Below are 12,836 nucleotides of genomic sequence, written 5' to 3' on the forward strand. Positions count from 1 at the left end.
GAGAAGCTTGAGAGAGTCCAGAGGAGAGCCACGCGCATGATCAGAGGTCAGGAAAACAGATCTTACGATGACAGGCTGAGAGCCACAGGACTCTTCAGCCAGGAAAAGCGCAGGCTCAGGGGTGATCTGATGGCCACCTATAAGTTTATCAGGGGTGACCACCAGGATCCGGGGGAATGTTTGTTCACAATATCCAGCCAGGGAGGTGCTGTTATTCCCATTTTGCAGATCAGTATCTCTGGAGGCTGGACCCAATGATGTCATGAGGTCCCTTCCAGCCCCTAATGTCTATGAAATCTATGAAATCTAAACACAGTTGATGAACCAATGTACACTTCTTGTTGAGAAGACAGGGTTGAATTTCCTGTAATCCCATTTAGGTAGCTAAAGAACCTATTTGATCAGGCCTTCTGCATCCAGTTGTTGCTTTCAAGCATTTTGGCCAGATGCCTCATCTTTACATGTGACACCTAAGTGGAGGCAGCCAAAGGTCTAATCCAGGAGTGTAACTATAGCAGGGCAAGCAGGGCACTAGTCCTATGGACCAACTTAGAAGGGGGTGCCTCCTACCAAGATTCTTTCCATGTCATGCAGAGTCCTAGGGAGCCAGGCAAGTGCAGCTGTGCAGGGGCAGTCCCATTCCCAGCAGTGTATCTGGTATGTGGAGGGAAACAGAATAATTCCCCTTCCCACAAGGGGTTTTACCACCCAGGGGTTATGAGGTACATAGGGCAATAGGAGGGCCCCTCAGGGAGCCTGAGAGCCTGCTTGTCCCTCAGTGGCAGCAGACTAGCTCATGCTGTTAAAGTACAAGCAGCAGCCACTCAAATGAGGAGAGCCTGGGCAAGCTGGACTCCTCTCCCTCTCTCTCTCCATCCCCCCTATTCTCTAGTGATCATTCCTCCCCTTTTCGTCTCATTTCCCTTCTCCCCAAAACCCCAGGTTCTAAAAAAGCTTGTGACACCTCTGGTCTAATCTGGATTTAGTCTTAAATGCTCAAGGTTATCCTTGATAAGGAAGATATACCCTCTGTCCACTTTAGATCTTGAAGAATTACAGAAGAGATCAGAAGGAGGCCACTAAATGAGACAGAGACAACAGAATTTCCAAAGGCACATCAGAATGGAAAGAGCAAATATATCCTATGGGGGACAAAACTGTTTAGAACACACTCCTACTTCAAAATGATATGAAAAGATACAGGACATGAAGAAGATAGGAATAAGGAGGGCTGTGGACTGAGACTCATCATCTCAGATAAGGAGGAAGACACAAATGGCAGATAACAATCAGATATGGGTCAGAGTGAGAATGCAATGGTTGAGAGAGAGCCGATTCATAGACTGTAGAGTCAGAAGAGACCCTATAGGATCATCATGTTCGACCCCATGCACCGGCAGGAAAAGGACCGAGGCCAGATGACCACAGTCAGGTGCCTATCTAGCCTCCTCTTGAAGACCTCCAAGTTAGGTGATAGTACCACCTTTCTTGGCAGCCTGTTCCAGATTCTGGCCACCCTTACTGTGAAAAATTTCTTCCTAATGTCTAACCTGAATCTACTCTCCACTAGTTTGTACCCATTATTCCTAGTTACTCCTACAGGTGCCCTGGTAAATACCCCATCTCCAACTCTTTGTTGTCCTCCCTTGATAAACTTATAGGCTGCTACAAGGTCTCCCCATAGACATCTCTGAGGAAGGACATCTCTTAGGAAGGTTAAGGGATCCAGATCTCTCAACCTCCCTCTTAGGCTTTTGTACAAAGGCCACCAATCATATGAGTAGCCCTCCTCTGGACCCCCTCCAGAGTCTTTACATCCCTCTTCAAGTGCTGTGCCCAGAACTGATCACAGTACACCAACTGCAGCCTGACCAATGCTGCATAGAGGGCAAGCATCACCTCTCTCTATCTGTTGGTCATGCATCTGCTAATGCACAATAAGGTGCGATTGGCTTTGCTGATGGCTTCATTACACTGTTGGCGCATGTTCACCTTGGAGTCAACTATGACTCCAAAATCCCTCTCAGCCGCTGAGCTGCTGAGGAGGTCATCCCACCTACAGGTGTGCTGGGGATTCCTCCTCCCTAGGTGGAGCACCTTGCATTTGTCTTTGTTGAATTGAATCCTGTTTCATTCTGCCCATTGACCCAACCTGTCCAGATCAGCCTGAATCTGCTCCTGCCCTTCAGCGTGCTAACTTTGCCCCATAACTTGGTGTCATCTGCAAACTTGGACAGGGTGCTCTCCACACTCTCATCCAAATCCCTGATGAAAATATTAAATAACGCCGGTCCAAGGACCGACCCCTGTGGGACACCACTGCCCACCTCCTTCCAGGCTGAAAATGACCCATCCACCACCACTCTCTGGGTGCAGTCCCTAAGCCAGTTTGCCACCCACCTGACTGTGCAAGCATCCACTCCACAGCCTGCTAGCTTCCCTATGAGAATAGGATGAGAAACACTATCAAAGACCTTCTTAAAGTCCAGGTAGATGACACTGCCTCAGTTCCAATGTTAAGGCAGTGTGATACCTAGTTGTAAATGGCTATAAGTTTGGCCATTCAGGACAAATGTGCAGACTTTTTCTCCCACAGTAAAAATGTCCACTTCAAGACAAAAAAAAAAAAAAAAAAATCTGTGAACAACTTGGGTTCATCTAAAGAAAGAAGAAACAAGGCTACAGTAAAATTCTTTGCTGTGTCTGATAAAGGAGGCCAAAATACATAATTCTTTGCCCTTTGGAAGTCTGACTCTAATGCATAATTGAATCAGAAATTAATGGAAAATATATAATTAGGTGGTTATTACGTTTTGGGGAAATCACTGCCCAGAAAGTTTCTCTCAGGAGAGTAAAGGTCTATACATGCTGTGGCTTGTCCCAGAAGAAAACACAGTCCTCCAGCATTCCCCACTCCCTTCCAAGGACATAGTGTCCCCCTTGGTGGACTCCACTGCTTCAGCAGAGAGTAGAACATTCCCCCCTCACGATCCCCACATTGTGCTACAGGGAAACACAGGCTGACCTAGGGCAGTCTGGGTCAGTCAATCAGAGCTGCTGCCAGGCAGCTGAGGAAGCCTGCAAAGCATGCTGAGATGTGCTCCCTGGCTGCACAGCGTCAGCACTGCAAGCTGTCCACTCTTCAGGGGCTCAGCATACAAATGTTTGTATGTGCAGCTCTGGGTAGGCTTCTTTAACAGGAGAACAAACCTGAAAGAATTCTCCCAGATTATTTCAATGTGCATGCAGCCTTAGACCTCAAAGAAAATAAAAGAATGCTACAGAAAGAGTCTGTGTTTTGGCAATGTTGGAAAAATTGTAGCCATGATGATCCAGAAATTAGAGGAGAAACAAGGATTTGTGTGGGCAATATCTTTTGTTGGACCAACTGCATGTTTGGGATAAAGTTAGACAGGCTTTCAAATTCAAGGCATGCTTCATCAAGTCATCAGAAGAAGAATGCCTTGCATTCAAAAGCATGTCTAACTTCAATGTGACCATGCAGTTGGTGCAATAAAAGAGATCGTCCATAAAATCCCTTGCTTCTTACAGAAAGCATTCTAAATTTCACCTGAAGAGGAAATCTAGATCACAAATCATCAAAATACATAAGTATGTCCTTAAATTTTAATAGTTAGAGATTAGACTACTTTAGCGCTTAAAGGAAAGAATGTGTTTAAGTACTTTTGATTAAGAGTGAAGCTTATCCAACAGAAAGGCCATCAGATAAATCATCAACTTGAGAAGACAAACCAGTATAATATTTTGTCTAGGAATTCAGAGAGCAGATTTGGTCTGATACAATTTACCAAATGCATTCCATCCTGTAATTTTTTCTCTATTCAGTATATTAACACCCTCAAACATACCAAAAGTAAATGAAATCAAAGGATTGTTTATAGTACCTGATACTAGCTATCCAAGCACCTTGCGCTGATGCTGATGCTTGAAGTCATCCTTTGATAACTCCACGCAGGTCTCCGTGCAGAATTCAGTACCAAGGCATAGAACAGGAATATTTATGCTGAGTTTTATGAATTTAGTCTAATTTCACAAGGCTGGGAAACAAGCTTGAACACTTTCACATACAAAGAACTTCAAAAACACGAGAAGCCTTCAACTTAAAATTTTTTTTTTAAAGAAAGAGTTTTGTTTGTAAAATTTAATGAGACACACAAAACACAAAAGGATTAATTATTCAATCTTCTAGGATAATTTATACTTTTTCATTTTGTTTCATCATAACCCAATTATATAATGGCAACAATTTTTATTCTGCTTCTAAAACGGATTGATATAGATAACACAATAACTGAAAAAATATAATACAAACATACTGCCTCTCCTGGGGATCCTTTTGTTCCCGGTTGCCCTGAAGGTCCAATTTCACCCTACAATTGAATACAAAGTCAGAAATATTTATGGAAAAATACTAATAAAAAGTCATTTAAAACATTAGATTACCAGCACTGGATTAATAATGTAGCTGTGATCATTCAGGAAACATGAAAAGGGCAAGTATTTTTTGGAACAACTATATAGTTGGGAGAAATTGTTTAGGAGTGTTAAAGAGGTGCAATTTGTTGTATTTTATATCACATATGTATTTTTCCTTGTTCCAGAAGGTAGGCAGGAGATTCTCAAATATTCCTAAAAGATTTAGGAACAGAAGTCCCCTCTGTTTTCAGTGTACTCCTAAAAATCTCTCCTATGAGGAATTTCCCCTCGAATCCTGAGGCCTTACTCATGCAACACTAAAAACCTACACTGATTTTGACTGTATCAAATTATTATGAATACCTTTTGTCCTTTCGCTCCTTGACTTCCAGGGATTCCAGGAATTCCCTAATGGAAAAAAAAGTTACAAACATATAAAAAAAGCTGCTTCAGAAAATAATATAATATAAGAGGGCAGAAGCAAACCATTCTGATATACAGGAAGACCAGCAAGTATGGCAGAAGACCAGAAAGTATGGCAAAAGACAAGGTTGTCTTAGCAGGAAACTCTTCAGTGAGCTAAATCACAAAACGGAAGCTTACAAGAAGTAGAAACTTGGACAAACAACTAGAGAGGCATATAAAAGTATTGCTTGGGCATGCAGGAATGAAGTCAGAAAGGCCGAAGCACAACTGGAGCTGCAGCTGGCAAGGGACATGAAGGGTAACAAGAAGGGTTTCTACCAGTACGTTGGCAGCAAGAGGAAGATCAGGAAAAGTGTGGGTCCCGTACTGAATGGGGGAGGCAACCCAGTGACAGAGGATGCAGAAAAGGCTAAAGTACTTAATGCCTTTTTCACCTCAGTCTTCACAGGAAAGATCAGCTCCCAGACTACTGCACCTGGCAGCACAGTCTGGGGAGGAGGTGAGCAGGCAAGAGTGGCAAAAGAACAGGTTAGGGACTATTTTAAAAAGCTGGACATATACAAATCCATGGGGCCAGATGGGATGCACCTGAGGGTGCTAAAGTAGTTGGCCAATGTGACTGCAGAGCCACTGGCCATCATCTTTGAAAACTCATGACAAATGGGAGAAATTCCTGGACAATTGGAATAGGGCAAATATAGTGTCCGTCTTTAAGAAAGGGAAGAATGGGGGTCCAGGGAACTAGACCAGTCAGCCGCACCGCAGTTCCTGCAAACGTTATGGAGCAGGTCCTCAAGGAATGCATTTCTAAGCACTTGGAAGAGAAGATGATTAAGAACAATCAGCATGTATTCACCAAGGGTAAGTCATGCCTGACCAACCTGATTGCCTTCTATGATGAGGTGACTGGCTCTGTGGATGTGGGGAAACTAATGGATGTGGTATACCTTGACTTTAGGAAGGCTTTTGATATGGTCTCTTACAAAATTGTCACAGGCAAGCTAAGAAAGTGCAGGTTGGATAAATGGATTGCAAGGTGGATAGAAAACTAGCTAGATCATCAGGCTCAGAGGGAAGTAGTCAATAACTTGATCTTTAGTTGACAGCTAGTATCAACTGGAGTGCACCAGGGGTTGGCCCTGGAGCCAATTTTGTTCAATATCTTCATCAACAACCTGGAAGATGGCATAAAAGTACATCCTCAGCAAATCTGTAGATGACACCAAGCTGAGGGAAGTAGCTCTTATACTGGAGGGTAGGGTTAGGATTCAGAGAGACCTAGACAAATTGAAGGATTGAACCAAAATAAATCTCATGAGATTCAATAAGGATAAGTGCAAGATCCTGTACTTAGGATGGAACAATCCCATGCCGCAGTACAGGCTCGGGACTGACTGGCTAGGCAGCAGCACTTCAGAAAAGGACCTGGAGGACAATAAGATGAATATGATCCAATAGTGTGCCCTTGTTTCCAAGAAGGTTAACCACATACTTGGGTGCATTGCTAGGCGTGCTACCAGCAGATCAAGGGAAGTGATTATTCCCCACTATTCAACACTAGTGAGGCCACATCTGGAGTACTGGGTTCAGTTTTAGGCTCTCCACTACAGAAAGGATGTGGACAAATTGGAGAGGACAAAGGGCAACAGAAATGGTAAGGGGATTGGGGCACATGAGTTATGAGGAGAAGCTAGTCTTTAGTCTGGAAAAGAGAAGACTAATAGCAACCTTCAACTACTTGAAGTGGGGGGGAGGGAGGTTCCACAGAGGACGGACCTGGACCGTTCTCTGTGATGGCAGATGACAGAACAAGGAGCAATGGTTTCAAGTTTCAGCAAGGTGAAGTTTAGGTTAGATATTAGGAAAAATCTTCTCACTAGGAGGGTAGTAAAACACTGGAATAGGTTACTCAGAGACAATGTGGAACCTCCATCCTTGGAGGTTTATAAGACCCAACTAGACAAAGCATTGACTGGGATTATATAGTTCCCAGCCAAGGAGACTATAGTTCCCCTGCTTTGATCCAGGGGTTGGACTAGATAACCTCCTGAGGTCCCTTCTTATCCTAATTTTCTATGATTCTATGACAAAATTATGGAGATAATATAACCAAGTTAAAATTATTATAGAGATTAGTTTAATATTATGATGTGGACTCAATTTAACTGAAAACAAAAGGAATAAAATATTTTAAAAGAATTTCAAGAAATCCAATGTGTAGTTCCATTAGAGCACTGTCCCATACAAGAATTAAATCAAATTCTTAACTAATAAGGCCATTCAAGGTCACTTATCTGGTTTTTTCTGATAATTCTTTCTTTCTGAGATTGAGTCCAAAAATCAGCCAAAACACATACTTCAAAGAGAGAAAAATATGTGTACCAATTGCCAAACTTAAGTAGAAGAAAAGAGGCAATCACATGTATATGTTTATTAAGCAACAGAATATGTGCAAAGGATGAAAATTAGGTAAAAATAATGACTCAGCTGATATACATCATTGCAAAAACTGTTGAGCACCATTATCAGAGAAGTCGGAAGTCTTAAACAGTGGGCCGCTGGCCACCAAATGTACTTGTTTACAGTTGCACTGAAACCAAATTTATGATGACTGCATTAAAAATTAGGTGGTTCTAGCAAGATGGTAACACCATTTCCCAGAACAGCAGAAATAGAGGTGAAACATGTTATAATATTGATAAGCTGCTTATAAGATTACAGCAATTGTAAAACTATTCAGATGGAGCCAAATGCTGTAAAGAGAGGCCACCTACACTACTAGAGATGCAGTGTGGTCCAGTCTGGATTGAGTGAGGAATAGCCAGGAATTCCTAAATAGCCTGGCTATCTCCCTGCCTTGCTGTGTGGCCTTGGGCATGACACATACCCTCTTTGTGTCTGTTTCCTCCATCTGGAGAAGAATACTTGTTTCACTTACTAGGGGAATTGTGAAGATGAATCAGGGTTGACATAACACTGTTATACTCACCCTTATCAACAAAACACAAACTAATATAAGAAATATAAGAAAATTATTGTTTTCTGTTGATATTGTTCAACAGTATAGGTAATTGTGAATGGAAAATAAAATGTACACTGCTTAAATGTAGTAGAAATGTTTACCACAGAGCCTGTGTCTTGGCCTGTTTGTTGTAATGAAAATGGCATTACCCTCTGCCAATGTAAGCACATCAAAAAGAACCTCTTAAGCAGCTTCTATGCTCTAGATTTTTTATACATAAAGAGAGAGTGATTCCATATCTTTATACCCATATGTATATGAATGTACAATTCATGTGTAATTACATGACAGGTTGAGAAGGATAAACACAAGATAACTATTACGAGCAGGAAAAAAAAATTGAACATCTTCCCTTTAACATTTTCTTATCACTCCCCAAATTCTGGTCTCTGAAGCATTAGTTGAATAATATGACCATGTTTTAAAGAAGATTTAAGCAGGTCTGCTTAAATTTCTTTCCCCCTTTTACAGAATACTTCTTCCTCTCTGTCATAAAATTTTAGAGACTAAAAAACTAAAGAGTTCTGAACTTGTTGGTAGGCCCCTTGTCACTGAACAGCTTGTCACAGGATCTGATGCTGCCAATACATTTTAAAATGTTTCAGATCTCACTAATCCAAAATCTTGAACATATGCACGTGCACACACACCCCTCAAAACATCAAATAATCAGAAAACCTGGATGTTCTACTTTTTCTTTTGCTTAACATTCTAGGCTGAAAGAAGCCATCTATACCAGCAACATGCTTTTATTTCTCTATCAATAGAGAAGTCATAGTACAATAGTAATAGAGGGGAGAGAAGGAACATATTATAAAAATGAACTGTAAGTAATTTCTGGCTTGATTCTGAACCACTGAGATAAACAGAATCTTTGTCATTTAATTCAGTATTAGCAGAATCAGGCCTTTAAATTTTTCGCATTACTCACTGACATTTACTCACTGCGATTGAATCTGATTTTAAGAGACCACTCAACGAGCTAAGGCATTCTCCAACTATCAACTGCCACATAGGATGAAGAATTATATCGCTAAATTTGGGCACAATGAAAGGGGCTTTCCCCTCAAAAATAATTTTCCTGTATAACTGCCTTGGTACAACAGCTGCAATTTCTGTAGGATGAAATCCACTTCTATAAAATTAAATTTAGTTTCCTTCCCCTTATCAATTTTGATTTTTCCTCTCATCTATTATTTCCCTATTCAGATATACCTCTGTTCATGCTAACGTGAATTTACTGGAACCCATTCAGAGCAAAAGGTGAAAAGCCAAACCAAGTTTTGGAAATGTATTAGAAACTCACTTTTAAATAGATACTTCACATTCATGTAAAACTTCAGTCTGGGCGATTTCTTTAAAACATAAGTAATAAACTATTTATAAGAAGTTATGCTTGAGACAGTGACATAACCTTCACTAAACTATCACAGAAACCACATTATACCATTCAAAAAAATGCATTACAAACCCAAGCATTAGGTGACAAGACTATTTTAATTCAATTTATCAGATAAAAATGCAACTTTATTTGTACAAAGGCTACATTAACAAAAATACTGCAAGAGGCTGGCTTTAATCAGAAGTTAATATAAAACAGATCCATCATGCAATTTTCAACTACTAAGGAACACACAATGCTTGGAATCACTGCAAATGGAAAAGCTTCCACCCACTGGGAGTGATATAGCAAATACTATGGAATAATTCATGATTCACTGACCTTGGAAAAAATAGCCTTTGGGGATGTTTTATGAAAAATTAACTATATCAACATTCTGCATTAGAATACTAGACAAATGTATATTTTAATTACCTTTTTCTCTGTTCAGGAATTTGTTTCACACTCTGAGTTTAGCATTTTTACTGTTATGAACCCAAAAAGATATAGCACTTTATTCTGATCCACATTACAACCTGTAAGTGTCTGTCTGGATTAACTGAGTCTGCTAGAGCTTGCTAATTAGTGAGCTCCAGCAGCATCTATGTCTCATGTATTCAGCATCCCTGCACTTCAAAATGGTGACGGGGTGCCTGATTTCAGATGTTGATAAACTCATACTCCTACAGCTGGTATACAAAAATGTGGTTTTTGAATATATGTTTTAAGCAGCTCTTCTGTTAAATATGGTACATCTTGACTTATTTTATAATATGTCATGAATTGGACAAATACTGGTCTGGGATAATCCATCAAGGAATAATCTTTCAAACTATCCAGGCTTTTTAAAATATGCATGCAGAAATATTTTAAATAACAATTATTTCTATATGCAAAGATGATCATTGTGCTTCTTTCTGGGTAAAATAACTGACAGTAGATCTGTTTGTTTGTTTGTTTTTTAATCCTAAATGTAACATCTTGAACAAAGAAAGTAATACTAGTCTAGGCTAAACATAAGATCATTGATTGATCATTGGACCATGTATTTTTATGTTCCTCTCTGAAAATGTCAGAGAGAGACAGTAGATTCTTTACTACTATTATAGACCATGGCCATGAATTACAACCAATGAAAAAATTTTTGCTGCCAAAGACAATACAGTCCTAGAATTTCCCTTCAAAACTGTTTTTGCTATGAAAACATGTTAAAGATATTTTGTAATGAGGCTGTACTGTTTGAACCACCTCTAATTTTAAAGTAGTATTGCAGTAATGCTGCAACCATTCTGGTCCAGAGAATATGCACAAGCCAGGATTTGTTTGTTCACATCATTTTTTCAACCAGCTGCATGGTTGAGAAAGACATCGGACAAGTTTCAGATGAAATGCCCTTCCCCAAATCTGGGAAAGAAGCACACATAGCCTAAAATAAATACAGGTAGAACAATTACTTTTGTCTAATCCCATTACATAAATGAAAGTTTTACTTAAGGAATGTGAGCATAGAGAAGTCGCAGTAGTTACAGACCAAGTAAAGAACAGCAGAAACAAATAATTATCCTAAAGTTCCTTTAAGAGAAATACAAAAATATATACCAGGTGACCTGTATTGAAGAATTGTAGCACTGTAGCACTGCCTGTTTACAAAACTGAAAACAACTCTCTCTAGAATTCATTTACAGCATGTGTTATGGTAGTACAGGCTTCACTCGCCTATCCTAACTCCACCAATGCATTAAGGAGTTCTAGTGGGCACTTCAGGCTCATAAGGGTTCTGTTAGGATTATTGCATATTATGATAGTATCCTTCCCTTAACTGTTCTATTGATATTGCTAATTAAATCAAGGTAGTTTGGGATACTGATTGTTTAAGGAACATAGAATCAATAGCTATCTATTATAGTTAAGTTTTTAGCCCTCTTCCAAATGAATTGCTCATTTATTGTTAAAAAATATTAACTCCAAGTCTGTGCAGATATTAAATACAATATGAATGACAAATTTCTCCACAAAAAGCAACACCTTATGTACTCCCTAAATATAATGCTCTGCAAAAATGCAACTGCCTATGTATAGCTCCTCTTCATTTTAACAAGAATCCTTTACTTTAATACCAATGATACATGCGAGATTTACTTGGAATACGAAAAAAGGTCAAGTCAAGTCATATTTTGGAATAGAAGCACAATGGTGGACTAGATAAAAATATGATTACAGTAAATCCTTGACTATCTAAATGGAATGAAGGGCATGAAATTAATTTGGATGTGGCTGCTCTTCCTACTCGCCAGTTGATGTTTTGGCAGGTGGGTAATGGGAAATGAAAACGGAAAAGATAATGGCATATATAGACGAGGAAGCACTCTCACAAACAGCTTCAAAGGAAAATTCAAAAAAATGGAAAGCATCATAAAGATAAGAATCACAAAGCTTTTTGAAATACTGTCCTTGGCAAAAGGCCTATTAAAAGTAGAAGCATAAGATATTCTTAATCCAATACAGGGGCCAGTATTTCTTTGCAAACTACATAGGACTTGAATAACTATGTGTAAACTAAAATATAACTGTGACTTAATACCTAATAACAAAAAATGAGGTTGATGTTATGGTTTGTCATACTCATAACTACCTTACAAACCAACATGAATGATAACAGAGAGGTAATAGTTAAAGTATAAGGGGGAAAAAGCTAAGATTATACTCATTAACAAAAAAGAGGAACAAGTGTAGCTTGCAAAGAGGATGGCAATAATCTTGTAAGATAGTTCCAATACGCTAAACATTTCTAGCACCCTACATAGAAATACAAAGGTATTTTTAAGCATTTAACACAAAAACTAAACACTGCAGAAGTATTGTTTGCTGGTTCTTGTCGGCTTCAGTTGAATCAAGAGAAAGATTTGAGTATTTCTTTGGGTAAATAAGTAAGATGGTAAGAAAAAACCACAATATATTGCACAGGAAAAATAGAGTCATTGTTATCAGGTTTTAGAGATTTTTGTCTTATCCAATGAAAATCTATATAGCACTACCAGAAGCTTTTAATTAAACTAGATTTTACAGGGACTAAAAAGAAAAGGAAGGAATGACAGTTAATGCTCCAAAGACCACTAAAGGAACAACCTCCTCTTTCAGGTTATCAGTTCTGTGAGGGACCATTGGACTTAGCACAAAAGATTGGAGTTTACTATTTTTAACTTGATAATATTTTCTAATTTTTATGAAATATTGTACAATGCCATTCATTTTCTGCAACTGAAATGTTCTTAATGGAAAGTTCTGTGGTCTCCACACAAATTGTTCAACAACAAAAAAATCTTTCCTGGTTTCTTCCAAAGGATACTTCAAAACCATATATATACACAATAAATGTGTTGCTTTGTTCCAAAATCTAGTTGCCAGCTGAAACCAGAAGTAATTATGATCAGTGTTGTTGGAGTTTTTCTTTATACCTGAAACCCGGGAGACATGCAGAACATTGGATTCTGTGAATAAGCAACAATGCAATATTTTCTGCATCACTTCTACGTTTTTCATTCCTTACTCTCTCTTTTTTTTTTTTTTTTT

At 39.0% G+C, this 12,836-nt stretch overlaps 1 protein-coding gene across 2 annotated transcripts in view; it reads right to left on the bottom strand.

Moving 5' to 3' along the window:
• Window positions 1–12,836, bottom strand: part of LOC109311745 (collagen alpha-1(XXI) chain-like) — a 142,903-nt gene that overhangs the window by 43,248 nt on the left and 86,819 nt on the right. For both annotated transcript variants that reach the window (XM_019537555.1, XM_019537556.1), the window contains 2 exons: window positions 4,801–4,845; window positions 4,338–4,391 (listed from right to left, as the gene is read on the bottom strand). In XM_019537555.1, the coding sequence (XP_019393100.1) occupies window positions 4,338–4,391; window positions 4,801–4,845 (99 nt within the window). The remainder of the gene's footprint in view (window positions 1–4,337; window positions 4,392–4,800; window positions 4,846–12,836) is intronic.

This window comes from Crocodylus porosus, unplaced genomic scaffold (assembly GCF_001723895.1).
Source record: "Crocodylus porosus isolate Cpor-Errol unplaced genomic scaffold, CroPor_comp1, whole genome shotgun sequence".
NCBI lineage: Eukaryota > Metazoa > Chordata > Crocodylia > Crocodylidae > Crocodylus > Crocodylus porosus.